This window comes from Elephas maximus, chromosome 9 (genome assembly GCF_024166365.1).
Source record: "Elephas maximus indicus isolate mEleMax1 chromosome 9, mEleMax1 primary haplotype, whole genome shotgun sequence".
NCBI lineage: Eukaryota > Metazoa > Chordata > Mammalia > Proboscidea > Elephantidae > Elephas > Elephas maximus.
Genome location: NC_064827.1, coordinates 51,015,646 through 51,036,499, shown reverse-complemented (window position 1 = coordinate 51,036,499; position 20,854 = coordinate 51,015,646). Strand labels below are relative to the sequence as shown.

The 20,854-nt window shown below is 40.9% G+C and overlaps 1 protein-coding gene across 1 annotated transcript in view; it reads right to left on the bottom strand.

Moving 5' to 3' along the window:
• The window catches only part of PLPPR1 (phospholipid phosphatase related 1), a 159,002-nt gene that overhangs the window by 45,718 nt on the left and 92,430 nt on the right, over positions 1–20,854 (bottom strand). Inside the window, exon 3 of the mRNA XM_049895892.1 lies at positions 12,475–12,663. Coding sequence (XP_049751849.1) covers positions 12,475–12,663 — 189 coding nt within the window. The remainder of the gene's footprint in view (positions 1–12,474; positions 12,664–20,854) is intronic.

The following is a 20,854-nucleotide window of genomic DNA, read 5'->3' as shown; positions in this document are numbered from 1 at the left end:
GCACCCTCAGCATTTCTCAAACTGAAAAACTGAAGAAAAAATTCAAGCCTCGAGTTGCAAGAGTGAAAGGTTCTACGGGGAAAATATTAAACGACACAGGAAGCATCAAAAGAAGATGGAAGGAATGCACAGGGTCACTATACTGAAAACAATTGGTCGACATTCAACAATTCCAGGAAGTAGCATATTATCAGGAACCAATGGTACTGAAGAATTCCAAGGTACACTAAAGGCACTGGTGAAAAACAAGTCTCCAGGAATTGACAGAATACCAATTGAGATGTTTCAACAAATGGATGCAGTGCTGGAAGGGCTCACTTGCTTATGCCAAGAAATCTGGAAGACAGCTACCTGGCCAACTAACTAGAAGAGATACAAATTTATGACTATCGCCCAAGAAAGGTGAGCCAACTGAATGTGGAAATTATCAAACAATATCATTAACATCACATGCAAGCAAAATTTTGCTGAAGATCATTCAAAAGCGCTGTAACAGTATATCAACGGGGAACTGCCAGAAATTCAGGCTAGATTTAGAAGAGGAAGTGGAACCAGGAATATCATTGCTGATGTCAGATGGATCCTGGATGAAAGCAGAGAATATCAGAAAGAAGTTTACCTGTGTTTTATTGACTATGCAAAGTCATTCTACCATGTAGATCATAATAAATTATGGATAACATTGCGAAGAATGGAAACTCTATGAAGAAGAATGGGGCATCAAGATTGGAGGAAGACTCATAAACAACCTGCATTATGCAGATGACACAACCTTGCTTGCTGAAAGTGAAGAGGAATTGAAGCACTCACTGATGAAGATCAAAGACCACAGCCTTCAATATGGATTACAACTTAACATAAAGAAAACAATAATCCTTACTGCTAGACAACTAAGCAACATCATGATAAACGGAGAAAAGATTGAGGTTGTTATGGATCTCATTTTATTTGAATCCACAATCAACACCCACGGAAGCAGCAGTTAAGAAATCAAAAGACACGTTGCATTGGGCAAATCTGCTGCAAAAGACCTCTTAAAAGTATTGAAAAGCAAAGATGTCACCTTGAGGACTAAGGTGTGCCTGACTCAAGTCATGGCGTTTTCAATTGCCTCATATGCATGTGGAGGCTGGACAATGAATAAGGAAGACCAAAGAAGAATTGATGCCTTTGAATTGTGGTGCTGGCAAAGAATACTGAATATACCATGGACTGCCAAAAGAATGAACAAGTCTGTCTTGGAAGAAGTACAACCAGAATGTTCCTTAGAAGCAAGGATGGCGAGACATCGTCTCACATACTTTGGACATGTTATCGGGAGGGATCAGTCCCTGGAGAAGAACATCATGCTTGGTAAAGTACAGGGTCAGCAAAAAAGAGGAAGACCCTCAACGAGATGGACTGACACAGTGGCTGCAACAATGGGCTCAAGAAAGTAACAATTGTGAGGATGGAGCAGGATCCGGGCAGTGTTTTGTTCTATTGTGCATAGGGTCCCTAAGAGTTGGAACCGACTCAATGGCACCTAACAACAACAATAAAATTATGATAAGGTTCATGCTGGGACTGGATTTTTCAAATTCAACCTGTGAGTTGTAGTGATGAGGAATGAGACGGCACTGTCCATGTGTCCAAGAAGGCATTAAATATACCAACAGAAGTAAATTCTTACTTCATTACTTGCTACTACTACTATTATTGATAGTATAAATATATATTGAATGTGTTTATTTGAGATATATTTCTCCTACTCTAAACTGGTTGACTATACCTTCTTTATTAGTTGGACCTCTCGCTTATTGTCGAAAACTAACAAAATTATCCTTAGCCTTCAATTTTGAAGCCCCTGCCTTACAGCTCTGTCACACTCAAAAAAGTAAAGACAGCTTCTTTGGGGCTGTAGGACACTGCTGAGCATCACCCAAGCAGAGATGGGGCAGATGTGTAGAATATCATGGTTCCATGAAGTCTGAATCAGAGAGAAATCCACCAGATGGACCAGTGAGGGCCAAGACAGAGGCCAGGCACAGGTAGGTTGTAGGTGGGATAATGGCTCAGTTCTGGCACAGAAGGAGCCAATCAAGTGAGAGCAGGGTGGGAATAAGGCAGAAAGAGACAGAATTCAGAGTCAGATAGGCAAATAATTGGGCCAGCATGGATCATGCTGGCAGATGCTGTCAAGATACAGTTTTTCAGAGTTATAAATATTTAGTGCCTAATATCCCTAGGAATTAACAATGAATTGCTGCTCTGTCATCTAATAATATTTGAATAGATTACATAAGTAAGCCCTCCCTCTTTGCTCATAAAACCTACCTCTGCCAAAATAAGGTGCCAGGGGCTTTGTTTGCTCCTAACGTACATGACAGAACTGCATTCTGTTCTTTATCTGTGTGAACAGATGGGGGTAAATTCATGCATGTTCAAATACGTGAAATAGTATTTCCTTGAGAGAGCTTTCCTTGACCCACAGACTAGTTTGGTCTTTCTTGTTGTACCTGAATCTATTAGCTTGTGTTTCTCCTTCCTAGCTCTTATCACAACTAACTACATATTATTACTTTTGGTGCTTCTTTGTCTATGGGATATCCTGCTTGTCTTATTCACCATTTTATCCCCAGGGCTTATCCCCATGCAACGTACATAGCAGTTGCTCAATGCTGAATGAATTAAGCACATCAGATTAATAAAGTTCTTTTGGTCTGAGGAGGCAGACTATAAAGAAGGACAAATTATTTCTAGTATTCATCTTTCAGATGCAGTGAAAACGTCCCTGTGCTTGGTGAAGCCTTGCCAGGTCCCTGAGGAAAAGGGAGACCCTGTTTTTTGTTACTCTTTCAGCCCATTATACAGGTATCTATCTTCTCAATTAACTGCAACTACTGTTTGTATGTTCTTTTCCATTCAAGTGTGATGCCCTCGAGGTTAGTATATTTGTCCTTCCTTTTATAGTGCTTAAGACAGGACCTAGTATATAATAGGCTGAATCAGTTATTTATTGAATAAATGAAAGATTAAACATTTAAAGGACCTATTTATGGGCAAAACCTTCTAAGCTTAATTTCTCTGGAGATGAATACTTTTGGATATTTTCAATATGAACCAGAAAGCATGAAATAATTAGTGTGTTGCTTAAGAATACATGAAAACTAGCGAGTAAATGATACAAAGCAAGCAATTTCTTTTAAATGAAATTCCCTCATTTACTCATTTAGTGGGGTCCCTGGGTGGTGCAAATGGTTAAGTACTCGACTTGTAGCTGAAAGGCTGGAATTTTGAACCCATTCAGAGGAGCCTAGGAAGACAGACCTGGCAATGTATTTTGAAAGGTCACAGCCTTGAAAACCCTATGGAGCAGTTCTACTCTGCACACATGGGGTTTCATGAGTTGGAAGTGAACAAATCCTTTAGCATTCAGCAGTTTTTTGGGAGGTACCCACTCTGTGCTTGGCACTGTTCTAACACTGCAGATGCAGCAGTGAACAAAGACATAGTGAGGGAAATATAAACACACATAAAATGATACACACTTAAAAAATGAAGCAGGGATTTAGGATGGAGAGTGACAAACACATGACACTCAATAATATGAAAAGAAATAACATTGTTTGCTTCAGACACTTCAGACACCCAAAACATTCTTACTGTATAGGAAAGGAGATGAGCAAACTGCAGAAGTTCAGGAAGGCTTTCCATTACTCACACAAAAAGAGGGCAAACAAGAGGCAGGAAAATCTGCACTCAACCCATCCTCACCAAAAACAAACACACATACACACGCCCATAAACAAAATCACTCCCAGGCTTAACAGACTATCTTAGTCATCTAGTGCTGCTATAACAGAAATACCACAAACGGATGGCTTTAACAAAGAGAAATTTATTTTCTCGCAGTAAAGTAGGCTAAAAGTCCAAATTCAAGGTGTTGGTTCCAGGGAAAGGCTTTCTCTCTCTATGGGCTCTGGAGGAAGGTCCTTGTCCTCAATCTTACCCTGGTCGAGGGGCTTCTCAGGCGCAGGCACCCCGGGTCCAAAGGACACGCTCTGCTCCCGGTGCTGTTTTCTTGGCGGTACGAGGTCCCCAACTCTCTGCTTGCTTCCCTTTCCTTTTATATCTTGAGAGATAAAAGTTGGTGCAGGCCACATCCCAGGGAAACTTCCTTTACCTTGGATCAGGGAGGTAACCTGAGTAAGGGTGGTGTTACAATCCCACCCTAATCCTCTCGACATAAAATTACAATCAGAAAATGGAGGACAACCACACAATACTGGGAATCATGGCCTAACCAAGTTGATACACACATTTTTGAAGGGACATAATTCAATCTATGACACAGACCAAACAATACCTGTCATGGAAAACGGCATGGACTTCAAATACATCCACAAGAAAAATGTCCTAAGACCCTCACGTCAAAAATGATAAGTGGTACAAGGATTGTTACAGCAAACCAACGATGTTCAAATCACAAAATGAGGTATGCAGCATAAAAAAACAAATAAAAAAAAGCACAGGAATATGTACCAATCTAAATAGCTAGTTACTTATGTAATGGCTGAGATATATTAAAGAATAATGAATGTTTGCATAAGGAAGAAAGGAAAAAAGAGAGGGAGGACGGAGGTCATTTATTAATTAAAATGAAGTGAGACAGTCCTGATTTTTAGTTAAGACTGTGACGGGCTGATAAACAGTCTAGCTCTTGCATCCCAGTAGGCTAAAGGATGTTCCTTTTCCTGTACTTACTAGCCAGCCATAGGGTGCTAGTTGTCTACCTGCTGGGTCCCCTCATCTCCTTTAGGGCCTGATCATGCTTGGAGAGAGGGAGTCTGGGAAGAGAAGGAGTCTCTCTTGTTTCTGCCAGACTTCCAGCCCACACTGAATGCTGTTTTGCGCATCATGGCAGACTCGTGACTCTGGTTTTGGCAATGGCCATGTTTCTCCATCTGTATCTTTGCCACACGCTCTGTCTCCATCTTCCACTCTGCTCAGAGAGTGGCTGGGGCATGTGCGACTTTCCATGTGTTCAGCCCCGGCTGCCCTGCCTATCATGGCTTTTCTGATTGTTGGCTAACAGATATGATATCACTCCTGGCAAATGAGAGTATGCTCCGCTGAGAAACGCTCAAGGCCAAATGTCATATCTGGCAATAAATGAACTGCAAATGAATTCCACTGGCACGTTTCTCATCCCCCAGATACACCTGCTCCTATCCCAAGTGATGACTGACCTTTTGATAACAGTAAATATACTTTAAGAAACAAGGATAATGGTTCTATTTTGATAAAGTTACCTTTCAAACATGGAAATTGGGTAACAGAGAAATAAATGAACAAATAACCCAGAAATCCAGTGCATCAATATGATATGTTATCTTTTGGATTATATTTCTTCACAAATGTTTACAGGAGATCTGGTAAGTGATGAACAAATGTAAAAAATTTAGAGTATAATTTTTTTATTATGGTAAAACATATAAAACATTTGCCATTTCAACCATTTTTACATGTATAATCCAGTGACATTAATTACGTTCACTGTGGTGTGCAACCACCACCACTATCCGTTTTCAAATTAGGGGACAGCTTTTAGATTTCAAAATATAAACAGTCTGTGGAAAAAACAGTCCTGGAATATGTACTTTAATTACGTACTGTAAGGGGGTTTCTCTGCATATTATATGTGGTTGCCATTAAAAAGGTATCTGGAGTTTGTGGAATACACAGTTTGTGTTCACACATATGCTAGTTGTAGTTTTTTGGTCCTTGGTAATCATAAAACTGTTGCTTTGGAGTTGAAATCCCAGCTCTTTCATTTCTTGATGTGTGACTTTGGGTAAGTAATTGAACCTGTTTGAGCCTTGACTGTTGTTTTATTTTTTTCATGATTTTAAAGTGAAGTTTATGTCTATATCTGATAAGTATTGAAAGGATTAAAAAAGGTGTATATAAAAAATCTACAGATGTACAGGGAATGTTTATTACCTAAGCTGCCTATTCTATCTAGGCAAGAGTATGTGTTAGAAAAAAAAAAAAAAATCACTGTACCAAGTCCTAGCATAATGGAACATGGCATGATTTTAGCTCGCTCTGCCTTCATCCAGGTGTTTGATCTTGGACCAGTCGCTGGATTTCTGTGGGCCTACGTTTCTCATCTGTTAAATGAAAGAGTTGTATTAGAAGACTTTTGAGGCACTTTTCAGTTCCATCTTTTTAGCTTTATGATAGGAGCTGACAAGAGAGGTCTCTTTGAGTAAAACTCTGAAGCACTTATAACCAGACTTCAATCTCAGTTCAGTTGGTTAAGTTTTCCAGGCCCTGCCTGATTTCCTGCAATGCCTCTTCTGTCAGCCATCATTCACTTTAAAATCCCATGGGACTTTGTCCTCGCCAAGTAATCTTCACTAAAAATTAAGTAGACACAGTCTATCTCAGTGTCATCACATCTCCTGATAGCTCGTCGCTTAGGTTCTTAAAGGGCAGCAGAGGCTACCCATTGAATCTTGCCCTCTCTCTGGGGTTTTTGTGTCTGACATTGAGGAAGAGGAGAAGATTCTTTATATACTCCCCAATATTAACATCTAAGTAGCTTAAGAGTGGAGTCCCTGGGTGATGTAAATGGTTAATGTGTTCAGCTGCTAACTGAAGGATTGGAAGTTTGAGTCAACCCAGGGGTGCCTCGGCTTTCTGTTAATCTACTTTCAAAAATTCAGCCATTGAGAACCCTATGGAGCACAGTTCTACTCTGACACTCATGAGGCTGCCATGAGTTAGAGCCAACACTATGGTAACTAGAAAAAAGTTTCAGAGTTCTCAGTCCCAGGGATTTTTTTTGATGATTCCAATATTTTCCCTGGATGGCTTTAATAATCACGAGCGTTTCCAAGAAAGGCAGACATGGTTCTCATTGCAGATTTTATTTAGAAGTGACCCAGGAGATTTTAAACATACAGACTATGCTGCTGGCCCTGACTGCCAAAGTCTTAGTGCTTTGCTTTAATCCCTCCTAATGGATGGGGTTGATAAACCCACATCTGCAGAGGGGCTCTCCTCACTTCTGCTTTATCATACCTTGGTGAAAATGACTAAATTAAGTTCTAGACACTTACTTCCTGTGCCTTCCCAAGGATCAAGGCTTAAATGGAATCGAGGCTATTTGGATGATGGCATTTTGATAACCGTTCAGTAACTGGGGTAATAAGAATTTTGTAGACTGAAGCCTTCCCAGAGTCTTACTCTAGAGGCCATATCTATCCATCCAGAGGGTGGTCTTTTGTTGACACTTAACATAAAATGTAACACCAAGTTGATCCCCTGCATCTTCGAAGCATAGTACTCTCTTACATCTTTTTTCTTCTTCTGAGTAACGGGTACAAGAGAAAAGGCAACTTAAAATGAATTAACTAAAATACTATTCTCAATAAAAAGTAGTGAATCCCTGGTGACCCCCAAGGAAATTGACTATCACACACTTTTAGGCAAACAATAGTCTTTTCAGAAAATAGACAATCGAGCTCCTTAGCATTATTATCATCACCAGTCATTAGAAGGGACATCTTGAATGACATAAGCACATCTATGTGGTGGCATTAGGGGAAAAGTAATCTCTAAAGAAAATTTCACTGGCTGTGTGGGCAGAAAAGGAGAAAACTTATTTTTTTCAATCCACAACAATTAATGGGGATATCTATAAATCTTTCCCAGAAAAAAATACAAATTATAAGGATAGAGTACATTAGCAATGCAGAAAATGTGGTCATGGTGAAATTTATTTTAAAAAAGAAAGGAAATCTTGTGAAAATATAAAAAAAGAAAAAGATATGCACTATAAGAAATAATTTTAGTATATGAGGTTGTTCAGAGCCTGGGAGAGGCAGATTATAAGGGAGTGCGATGTCCTGCAATGTCTTCTTTGCTTCAACTGAGGCGTCCCTCCTCAAAAAGCCAACACAATTGGGTTTAATCAGAGAGTCCACTCTGTGATCTGCACAATGCATTCGGCTTTTACAGTCACTGTAAGAGCTCAAAGTCCAGAAGCCCCTTAGTAAAGAGTCAGAATTTCCTCCAAATTGTGCTTTTTTGTCACACCGTGTTTGTCTCTTCCTTTCCTAGGAAACTCGGGATGAGCCGTGTAGATGTACACATGCACACCTGCAGGCAAACTACGAGTTGTTTCCGTACTCCCAGGCTGGGAGTCAAATGTACTGCTGCTTCCACACTAAACTAAATACTCCCCTGTCACTTTGTTGCGAGGCCAAGGAAAAGGCTTAATAGCCATTTTCTCATGCCTTGTGGTACTGGAGCTGAGATAAAATAAGGGTAAATCAGATTCTCTGCTGTGTAAATTCTCTTATCATACGGGCTCTCTCAGCCTTTGACTCTGAGTATCTGAGTCTATTCAGGAGGCCCCAGGCAGTAGTTAGCTGAGGTTTCCAGGTTGGTCAAAACATACCCTGCAGATATTTTGAAGCATTTTTGGCTACACTTTTGGATAAACAGTTCTGGAGACAATAAATTCCCCATGTGCCCGCCTTTCTTAAAGACCACGGGTAGCAGTGGCCTTGGCCTGGTGCAGTTCATCCCGTGTGGCCTCGCCTCAACATGAGGTTGATCTTTTCTGACAGCAAAGCACAAAAGGAGAAATAGGAAATGACAGATCAAACTCTGGGCAGAGTCTTTTCTCTAACGCCTTTCTTGTAAGTTCCTGCAGTTGTTAAAGGTTGTGTTAACGCCCATCCACAGAGACCCACACCATTGCAGGATGCTAGGTTTTTTCCATGGTTAATGGGTTCAAGGATCCCAGAACACTGAGGACTGAGCTACTTTTCGAAAGTTGCCCTCAGTTAGTCACCCAAAAGGAGTCCTGTCTTCTTTCTACTTCAGGGAGAATAGGAAACAGTGTTGAGGAGAAATAAAGAAACTGGAGTTCTGTGAAACACTTGACCAGGTACAGAGGTGCAAAACTGAACTTGACAGAGAAAATAGAGACTTGGGGGTTGGGAATTTGACATATAGAACTTTCCAACCTGAATTTTTTTTTTTTTTAGGTTGTGGAATCTGAGAACAGGAAGGGATCTTGGAGATAATTCAGCCCAAATCCTCCTTTTGTTTGAAGATGAGGAAGTCTTTAGAGGAACATGATTTACCAGAAGCCATACAATTATCAGGGGCAGAGCTGTGACTGGGATACCCTGCCTCTCTTGACAGATCAAACCTGAGAAAGGATGACTGTAGTGTGAAGAAAATGAAGAATGAATACTCAGAAGCAGTGGGTGTGCTGAGTTAGGGGATTGAGATCTCTCAGAAGGTGGCCAAACAAAGGCAGCTCTTACGCCATACCTCGCTCAGATTGGACAGAAGAAATGAATGCAGCTTCCTGCTCCCAGGAAATCTCCCTGAGCATCAGGAAGTTTCTCCTTTCTGTCCTGCTGCTGCTTACTTATTTTTATGTCTTGGAAGAAGATCAAACAGCATCAGCAGGGTTCCAAGGCCACACCAAGTCTTTGCCATTAACCTGTCAGCTGTAATCAGCCCAGGTTCCTAGCAATGGCCCTCACTTGGGAGGAAAACAAAAGTGGAACCAAATGGGTGGCCATCTGTCCAGTCATACATGGAAGTAGCTGGGGCTACTGGCAATCATTTAACCTCTCTGAGTCTCAATGTTCTCAACTCAGAAATAAAGGAATTAGACTAAACACTTCCCCTAGGTTTTCTGGGATGGTCCTTCTTCTATTTTACTGAGCCATTGTGAAGATAAATTAGGCAAGGACTGTAGAATATCAGTAAATTAAGAGACGCTATTCTTATCATTCTTATTTTTTATTCTTATGATTATCACTTATGGAAGATTCCTCAACACATATTTTAGAGGCCTATCAGCATTAGTGGTCTTATTTTTCATAATTGAAAGTTTGAAGGAACTTATTCTATAGTTATGTACACCCAGTACTATTTTGTGAGATAAAGTTTAGATTCATTTAAAATCACATTCTGTGGTTATTCATATATTCATGTTTTCTACATCTTCTTAAGGCATTGTTGATAGATTATCTTTTCATAGAATATTGTCAATATTATTGAGATTTAAGCATTTATTGGCACAGAATTGTACCTATCATTTAAATAAAAATAGGGTGTAGACTTTTAAAGGTTTATGTATATTTGCTTATATATTCTTATTTCTTCTTAATTTTCTTTACATGTATTGTTTTCTTAGGAGCCCTGATGGTGCAGTGGTTAAGAGCTCACCTGCTAACCGAAAGGTCACCAGTTCAAAGCCACCAGTTGCTCCTTGGAAACCCTATGGGGCAGTTCTACTCTGTCCTATAGAGTGGCTATGAGTTAAAATCAACTCGATGGCAATGGGTTTATATTGTTTTCTTATGTTAAACTAGCCAGTGGGTTATCCATTTTACTTCTCAAAGAATTACCTGCTGATTTTATTTATCAATTCTACTGTTTTTTGATTCACTATATTTTGCTCATAATTTTTGAAATCATTTTCCCCTTGCTTCCCTTAATTTTTTAATGAAAAAAAATCTCTATAATTACAAGAAGTAACTATAGGAGAAGCTAGGCAATGATGTTTCCTTCCATGTTTAGATACACAGGAAAATGGCATGTCTATGAGACAGGAAGAAATCAGGATCTGATTCCAGACTAAGCTCTTTGCCTCTAACCAGAGCCACCAGTAAACCATTCCAGATAGAACCCAATTTAGCCTCTTGATTTTCTCTGTAGAGTGAGCGTGTAGCTTTGTGAAGGACGAAGGGTGCCTTTTATGCGCTCTCTTATTTCCCAGGCTGTTGAGAAATTCGAGTAAGACCAATGCAGAAGCTAACCTTCCTCCGGGGAGGACACACCTCTTATCGCTCTAGAGCTCAGTGTTCTCAGTGTGATCTAATTCTCTTCAAAATGAGGAAGTTGGCCTGTGACCCTGAAGAGAGCAAAGGTTAGCTACCAGTTAAGATGTTCACTTTTCTTATTCTCCATGTTGTTACTCCTGACTACTTAATACATGCTGGGTGCCGTGCCGAGTTGTTTATATGACTTATTTTATATCTATGATGAAATTGGCAGTCACATTATCCCTATTTTACCTGGGAAGAAAGAGTAACCACACAGCCAGGACTTGAGCCCAGGTATGTCAGGCTGCAAAGCTTATGTTTTTAACCACTCTGCTATACCATGTTACAGTTTGTCAACAGTAACCTTAATCCTTACAGCATAATTTTGTCATTTAAGGGGGAGCTTTGTTGAGCCTGGAAATCCGTGATCAAAATGAACACAGGCTGCTCTCTCCATATTATTTCTCCTCATAATTCAATTCCATTTTTGATCCTGTTGCTGATGTTGTAGTTATGTGCCATCGAGTCGATTTGGACTCAGCGACCCTATAGGACAGAGTAGAGCTGCCCCATAGGGCTCCCAAGGAGTGGCTGGTGGATTCCAACTGCCGACCTTTTGATTAGCAGCCTGAGCTCTTAACCACTTCTCCACCAGGGCTCCTTTTTCATCTTAAAACAAGCAAAACATTTGCGTAGAAAACAACACTTTGCCTGAAACCTGAGTAATCAGTATATTGCTCAGCATATCCATCAGTATTGCTATCACTGCCCCCAAAACAAGGTGGGTAGAGGGCAGGCAGGAGAGGAGAGAGAGTTGGGGAAGATGGTTATTAGAAGAGAAAGGGAGAGTGAGAGCTGAGATCACATCCCAACTAATCTGACCTTGTACTATGTTTAGACACAGAAAAGTTCACTTTACATCCCCCACAAAAGATCATTTCTTAAATAAAAATTAAGATGTCTAAGCGTTAAATCACTTTACCAGATGACACAATCTGCAGGCTCTTGAAGCATTCCCCCTAAAGCATTAGCTGGCTGATTTTTTGCCTCATGAGAGAGAAAATGAAATAAATGAAGGCAAAGTTGCAACTTAATTGAGTGTAACGTAAAGTTAAGAGAGCCAGAGGCATCAGGAATGAGTCACAGCAAACTTGGGGACAAGCGATTTCTCTCATCTCTGGCCTCTCTGGAAGTTCAATCAGAACAGCAGGAGATGCAGGGCTGGTGGACTCTATTCCACTCTGACCTGAGTGTTTCTATCAATGTCAGTATTTACATTCAGAACCTCTTGTGAATATACACATCCCACAGCTTACTTTTTTCAAGGGCCACAGTTGGTGTCCTTAACACTCTAGCTAATCAAGCCTGTTGATGTATGACATTCACACATGCTTTTTTAAAAAATATTTTTTTGTTCAGATACCAAAAAGCAAAGCCACCTATAAAAGACAAGACGTACTTTAATGAGCTTTTATGCAGAGCTCCCTTCCTTTTCTTTTGGCTGAAACAGGACACTGCTGATAAAACTGCTATTAATGCCCAAGAAGAGAGGAAAGAGGAGACAAGGCAGACAGGAAATGCTCTTCGGTGTCTGACAATAAAGAAGGAGGTAGAGTTCCGTACTTACAATAGCAGTTGGGGTGGCAGCCAGCACACAATAGAGCACCAGAGGGGTGATGAAGCTTTCTTCCTCGGTCCCCGGGTAAGGCTTCATTAAGTCTCCATCTTGACAGAAGAATCCTTGGATATGCACCTGAAAAGTGTCGGTGCATTCGAAGTAGTAGGCAAGCAGTACTGTCCCAGCCATGATGACAAGCTGAAAATACAGCATGGCCACACAGACATTAGCAGGGCTTCAGAGCAGTGCTCGCCCCCAGAGCACACTCCCTCCATCACCCCAGCAGCTCTCCCTCCTGGGATTGGTATTGGTGAGTATGTGTGTGCCTGGCTCATGTGCTTTGGGCTCTGGGAGTGTGTGCTTACTTGTCTGCCTTGTAACATCTGTTATGTAAACCTTCTAGCAAATAAAGAGCAGCTCCCATCAAAAAGGAGAACCACAGCAAGGCTGGACAGAGACCCAGCTTCTGCTGTTTCCCTCTCAGAGGATGCGTGGGAACCAGGACATAGGGTATCAAGTCAAAGGGCAGTGGCATCAAAGTTGGCAAGATGGAGATGTGAGATCGGTTCACAAGAAATTTCGTAACTATCAGAGGTAGACTTACCTTATTAGAAAGTATTAGAGGTAGGCTGAATCACAAATGAGTGAGTGAATGAATGAGAGACTGATTGAATGAATGAAAGAACGGGAAAGCTAAAGCATATAGGACTTTAGGGAAATTTCCAGGACCACACCCTAAATTACATAATAGGGATGGAAACAATATATGTATTTTACAGCAGTCATAAATTTTATCCCTTTCCAAAATGGTTTTACTTTCATTTCAAAATACTTTCACCAGTAAATCAAGGATTTTTTGCTGATGATCATATTTTATTGTAGACAAATATTCTTTGTAGGGCTGAGACATAGAAGGGACACAATTATGCTTTAATTTGACTCAGAAGTATCCTATATACTCACTGAGGTTTAGATATAGCCTTTAATAAGTATGTGGGGTTGGGGACATAGAAATGCCAACATTAATTTTTCTTATTCATATTTGGAAAACACCAAAATGCCAAGATAAGATGAGAACAAAGGTAGATAGAAAACAGATCTTTGAGGTTATAAAATAACAGAAATGTAAGCTGGGAGAGATCTTAGAGATCTTCTAGTCTAATACTTTTATTTCATAAGATAAGAAAACTGAGGCCCAGGCAGGGGAACTGACCACTGCTGGATTATCCAACAAGCAAACAGAACATGTGCTTAGACTGAGCATCCACATGGCAGGGAAACTCAGTGGAACAAACGTATTTTTAAATGATTTGTTTAAAGGCATCAAAAGTAATTGAAACAGGCTGCTCAGCCATATCTTGAACAGTACCTGAGCCAATTTTTTTTTCTCTTCTTCTTTCTTCTTTCTCTCTTTTCCCTTCCCTAGCCCATCTCTGCCTCCAGGTAAGATCCTGATGTTAGCTCTCCAAATAGTTAAGTGTTAACCAATGTTTCCTCTAAGACTGTGGAAAACAAGTAATATTGATCTAAGCCTGTCAAATAAGACGAAGGATGGTGCCACCTACCCCCTGAGCTAATGGGATAATAGCAGGAAAAAATCAACATGTTTGAGATACAACCACCAAAACCAAACAGAAAAAAGAGAGTACACATTCCACAAGTCCCTAAAACTTATGACCCCTTTTTCCTTAAAAACCCGAACTGATCAGTAGCTTGATGAGACAGATGACTTTAGAAGGAGATCATTCTCCTCTGTCTCCATATACTGGTATATCTAATAAAGCTCTTGCTACCCACCTCACCCCTGTCTCAAGAATTGACTATTTGCGGCAGGCGGCTCTAACTCGCAAAATTGCGATGACACAATCATTATGGGAAAACATCAGAATTTGGTAGGATATCTTTGTACATCTTTTGCGATTTAAAATTGTTTTTTATTTGAAAGTACTTATATATAAAAATATATATATATATATATATTTATAGGGCATTGGCGGTTCCATGGTAGAATTCTCATTTCTCAAGCAGGAGACCTGAGTTCGATTTTTGGCCAATGCACCTCGAGTGCAGCCATACCTGTCTGTCAGTCCACTCACATGTTGCTATGATGTTGAACAGGTTTCAGCAGAGCTTCCAGACTAAGAAAGACTTGAAAGAAACACCTGACCATCTTTTGAAAATCAGACAATGAAAACTCTATGGAACACAAAGGTCTGATTCGCCACCAATCATGGAGATGGTTTCTTTCTGTTGTGGATGGGGTTGCTATGAGTCTACAGCAGATTCCACAGCAGCTAAAAACAACATGGGGCAGTGAGGGAAAAACCATGATCCTTAATTCTTATTCTAGCTTTGGGATGACTAACCGAAGGCCACAGAGCTAGTTAGGGTTAAAGCCAGAACAAGAAATTCATGCCTCCTGATCTGTAGGGTGGGAGTTGGAAGCCTTTACCATGGCATCAAAACGGATTCCTACACAAAAGGGTGAAGAGGTGTATGTATGCGTGTGTTGGGGAGGGGGAGGGCAAAAGAGCTGAACTCTTAGGCAGAGCATCGACTGTTTGAGATTCTTGTCCATTTTCCTACCCATTACTTTCTAGCCACAACATTGAAGCAGAGCCTTTCATGTGGCCCCACTCAACCTCACTCTCTAGAATCAGGCACAGCCTCTGCTTCTGAGCTGTTACCTCTGCAATTCCTCCTCACTGCAGCAGAAAGCATCATCTTCTTTAAAGCTCATTTAGATCAAGAATCCTCCTCCATCCTTCCATTTTCCCTCTTTCAGTACTTTTCCTCTCTGGCTCAGAAGCCTTTAGTATCACTCAGCTGTAGTTTGTCTCAAGTACAGACCCCTAACCATCTGTTGTAAGGTTGTTACCTTTTGGCCACATTCAATACCACCTTTCTTTATCCCCAGGTATGTCACAAATCATACTTTATACTCACCATGTCTTGGACATGATGTGTTTTATGGCCCACAAGGATTGTATTCTTCTGATCTCTAGCATGTTTTCCACCCCTGCTAAAGGACCTCCCTCTCACAACCTCTCACCATCCAGTAACCTCAGGGTACTCCTGCAGGTTTCTCCATGCCTGAAGTTGTTTATGGTACTTTGTGTAAATCACCAACCCTCAGGCCAGCCATCTCTGCTGTTTCAAGTGTTTGGCTTATTTCTTTTCCTGATAGCTACAGGAAAGGGCTTGGATAAATATTTTCCTGTAAGACTGAGAGATAAGTGTCCCAAAGCTGCCCCTGCTAATGGTTGATCTTTCCTGAGGCTACTTTAGAAGTCAAGGCCATAGAGTTTCTATTTCTTTTGTGCTTGACTGGTCAACTGAGTCCACCTACTGGGAAGGGACCTAGCCGGCTGACCTCAGACTGTGATGGAGATAACACTAAGATTCCAACAGCTTTGAGGCTCTGCCACTGGGGCTGTCTTTGTCCCTGTAAAGGGCTGATATGAGATTTGTTTGTATTCCATGTGGATGGGTGGATGGAAACACATCTCTCTCTCTCTCTCTATGGCTGATGCAGTTGAGCTTCTAAGGCTTCCTCAGCCCTTGGGAGATAAAACAAAAACAATTCCACCATCGTTGAGTCAATTCCAACCCATACCGACCCTATAAGACAGAGTAGAACTGCCCCATATGATTTCCGAGGCCGTAAACCTTTCAGAAGTCAATTGCCACATCTTTTTCCGATGGAGCAGCTGGTGGGTTGGAACTGCTGACCTTTCAGTTAGCAGCCAAGCTGCTTTAACCACTGCACTACCAGGGTTCCTTAGGATCTGTGGGGTTGGGAGGGGCTACTTGGCCTTAAAAAAAAGGCATCTAGTGTCCTCCGTTGAGGAAGAGTATAGCATTTTACTAGGTACCTTTGTGCTGCCACTTCCTACACCTTTAAAAAAAAAGAGAGTGGTGAAAATGATATACAGTAAGGCAACACGTGTGTGTGTGTGTGTGTGTGTGTGTGGTGTGTGAGGACTCATTAGAAAAGCAAAGGACAGAAACTTACAGAACTGTCTCAACATCAAATACATCAAAATCAACAGCCAAAAAAAACCAAAGTCATACAACTAAATTTGAAATCTCTGGAGCAAACCTCAAATGGCTGCTTGACTGATTTAATCCCGGAAGTGGCATTCAGAGAGAACTGAATGAATCAATCAATCAATTACAGGCCTTAAAGCAAAGAACAGAGAATCCTGGAGACTGACAGGCCTTACCACATTAGTAGAGGTGGGTGGGAGCTTCGGCAGCCTAAGGGATGGACCTAGCCCTTAGCATGATCAATTTGCCCTAGGTCTTTCCCTAAGCAGCCAGAAACCTTTCCTGGCCATTTTCAAGCAATTCTCAAACTGCCTAGAATATCCCCTGATAATGCCATATAGAGATGCACAGAAGCAAAAATAGACCAATCCACACCATGATTTCTGGGTTTCCTTTCTATTGAACATTCTCTTGTGACCATACATCAAAAAGAAGCTGGTGCAATCTGTTGCAGGAACAAAATACCACACGCTGATTCTGCTCCCATAAGCAGAGAGGCCCACCTCGCTGCATCGATGATGCTGCATGATTAGCCATCAGCGTCCACTCTTCCTCCTCCCTGCCCTGGGCCATGATGCATTGCTCTCTATGTTTCTGTCACCAGTGCCAGTTGGCACACTTGCCATCTCTGCTGCCCTCCTCAGCCCCATCTAGGGATGCATAGAGGGAGGCCATAATGTTGGTGTCACATGAGCAGATGGTGAGGCTGTGCTAAGCCCAAGCGGTGGTGGATGTCAGTGTGAAAGGAGCAATTATGGCTGTGGGAGGAAAACAAGGTGTAAGGAGCTAACATGCCTTTTCCTGGGCTGTCGCTTACCAAGAATGACAACACAAATATGGAAATGTATTCATCCTACCAGGATTCAGCAGACAGAAGCCAGCAATATCTGAAACCCAGCCTTTCATGGTTGAGACCACTGTGTTTCTCCCCAGGACCTCTGCTAGTTAGAGAGAAGTAAATGTCACAGACAGAGATAACTGGGGAGGTCACAAAACTGAGAGAAGAAGCTGAGATGATGAAAACATTTTCCTGCAGGCTGACACTTTGGCAGTAATGTCTGGAGCAATTGGATTAGTAATGTGAGCTGGGGGAGTGCTAGAGCAGGCACTGGTGGTGTGATATGTGTGTGTGTGTGTGTAAGTGTATGTGTGAGTGTGTCCAAGAAGGTGGAGCAAAGAGATGAGGTTAGAATGAGCGGACTTGTATCTGGTCTGCAGTGTAAAGGGCATATTTCAAACTGAGGAATCCTAGCACTAGGATCGACTATCCTGGTTTGTCTGGGACTGAGCAGTTTGCTCGGCCTCAGGAATTTCAGTGCTAAAATTGGGACCAAAACCTGACCAAACCCATTGCCGTTGAGTCAATGCTGACTCAGAGTGACCCTATAGGACAGAGGAGAACTGCCCCAGTGAGTTTCCAAGGAGTGTCTGGTAGATTCGAACTGCTGACCTTTTGGTTAGCAGCTGTAGCATTTAACCACTATTCCACCAGGGTGGGACAATTCCCAGACAAACTCAAGCAGTTAGTCACCCTGTATGAGACAATAAATGTTTTCTCTCCAAAGAGGTTTCACATCAGATGTGGCCAAAAGTTATCAAGACCAGCCAACGACTGTTCATGGTAGATGCCTCTGAGCTGAATCCTAAACTAAGAGCTATGAAGGTGAAGAATTCTCACACATGCTCTCTGACCCCAAGCAGCTTGTGACTCAACTGAGGAGTGCTCACCAACACAGGGAACAGATAGTGATCTGTCGGGAAGTGTTATCTGAGCCCATGGGATTCATACATGGCTGCATGTCCCTGGTGAACTGGTTAAGAGGAGAGTTGACAGAAAGAGAATGAGGGAAGGGGCCATTGTATGGATGAGAAAGGAGTACAAGGGAATGGAGAGGGCAGCATGGTGTCTGTTTAGGATATTGGTTCTGGCCCATCCCCACGGACATATATTCAATTTCATAAAGAAAGCAGATGAAGAAAACTCAGTGCTGAAGTAGTACTTCATCGGAGGCTGGATGATGGGTAGACGTTGGTTTGGTATCCTTCAAACCAATATGTGACACGGTTGTAACACAGAAGCAGTGTCTTAGGGAGGACTCCAAGGAATAGCACACTTTAAGGGTTAGCATGTTTTTCAGGATTGAGAAAGCATCATAGGCACATGTGTCAATGGCTGCACACAGAGTTGGAGGGGAAACTCTCAAGTAGCATTGATGAAAGTGGAAGGAGAAGCACATGAGAAAACTGATAACAAACCCTTATGAGACTTCAGCAGGGACCCTTAGAAATAACTGGATGACCCTTTGATAGGGTCTGGAGGTTCTTTATAAATAAGGGCAAGAGCCGAAAGATGATGACGGTGATGATGATGTCATACATTATGTATGTGTTAACAGGGACTGTTCTAAGCATTTACGTAAACTACCCTGTGAAGTAGGTATATTATTATTTCCATTTTACAGATGAGGAATCAGAAGCACAGAAATATTACATGAATTAACTAAGGTCACACAGTTCTTAGAAGTTGAGCTGGGGTGATTACTATAAATGTGATTTTATTTTTCCCCCACGAACTCATGCAGCCTATGGAAATTCAGATTACAAATAAAGACAGCATAATATTAAGTGCTAGACTATATGGTACAGACTTGGGTACTTACTTAAATGTCTTCACATACAGTTTCTTGATCTGTATAAAGGGCAATAATAACTACTCCATAAAGATATAATGAGGCATGTTTACGTATACTCATTTTGTTCCAAAACACAGTTATGTCAACTTCTATCAAATAAAGTAACGAGCATCAATGAGAATTTGGAAGAGAAGAAGAAAATAAGTATGGTGGCATAAAATGGAGACAGGAATTATACCCCTGAGTATAAGTTATGTAAATAAAAGAAAAAAGTTATGTAGCAGTCAACAAATAAGGAAATCCCAGTCAGTTATACATTTCACAGGGTTTAGAACATAAAAACAAACCAATAGTTAAGGACACATAGAATATTTCTGATATGGTGACTACACAAGAATTTTTCCTGTGGGTTCTCATGACTGTGCGACATGATAAACAATGACTCAATGGTGAGTATAACATGTATATGGGATCTGATGACTTCACATCAAAGTGAAATCGTGGGGTAAAATGGAAGAGATGGCATTATGATTCCACCTAGGTTGTACTTGGAGAAAGATGTAGAATGAAAGGCTAAGAGTATAAAACAGACTGCCTGGGTTAGAAACTAGCTCTGCTCTATATTAGGCATGTGATCTAAATTCTTGTGCCTCAGTTTCTTCATATGTAAAATGGGGCTTATAATACTATAGTATCTACCTCTTAGAGTTATCATGAGGATTAAATGAGGATTGTGTATTAAGTACCTACAGCAGCATCTGACTCATAATGCTGAGCATTTTTTGGAAGAGTGGATGGAAGGAATTAAGGAATTAAGACTAGTGCCACCTTTGACAGTTAAGACATATGTAGCAGACTTATTAAGTGAATAAGTCCAAAAAGGTTTGAGTGGGAATAGAGAAGTCTCATTAATCTGTGAGATGAGGCCTTCTCAATTTTTAAAGAGCCAGTTGAAGAAACTATACTTATAATTAACAAAAGAAAATGCAATTTTCTTCCCATCTTTAAAATTACCTTTATTAATAATCAAAAGGTTTTCGGTAAAAGAGATATGGATTTATTAGCAGGCAGAGCACTGTATGAACGAAAGCTGACATCACAAGTGTACATATGAGCCTAGTATTTGAATCATTATCATTGCAGGCTTTGCTTTCTAACTGAGTACTGAATTGGCTTTGGGGAAGGTGGTTTGACTTTCTGCCTAAAGAAAGGCTTTCTAGCCTCCTACTAGTCCTAACAAATCATTTAGAGACTTGTGCCTGGTCTGAAGAAAAAAGAGAACATTATTCTTACTTCCATTGGCCTGCTTATTCTACAATAGTATCCATATTAAAATACTAATGTAATCCCAAGTAAACATAATTTATTTAAGGATTTAAAACATTCTAATCTACTTAATTTAAGGAAAATATGATAGAATAGGATTTCAATCCAATAAGAGAAATTGCCTAGTCATCATGGATCAGATGTAATGGGGTCAAATAGTACAGGGCTCCATGATATATTTGATCCTGTATATAGGATGGCACGAATGATTAAGTGCTCTACTATTTGCTAAAAGGCTGGTGGCTCTAACTTACCCAGAAATGTCTCGGAAGAGGGGCCTGGCTATCTGCTTCTGAAAGGTCACAGCCTTGAAAACCCTACAGAACAGTTTTACACTGTACACATGGGGTCACACAGGGTTGTCAACTCAATGGCAGCTA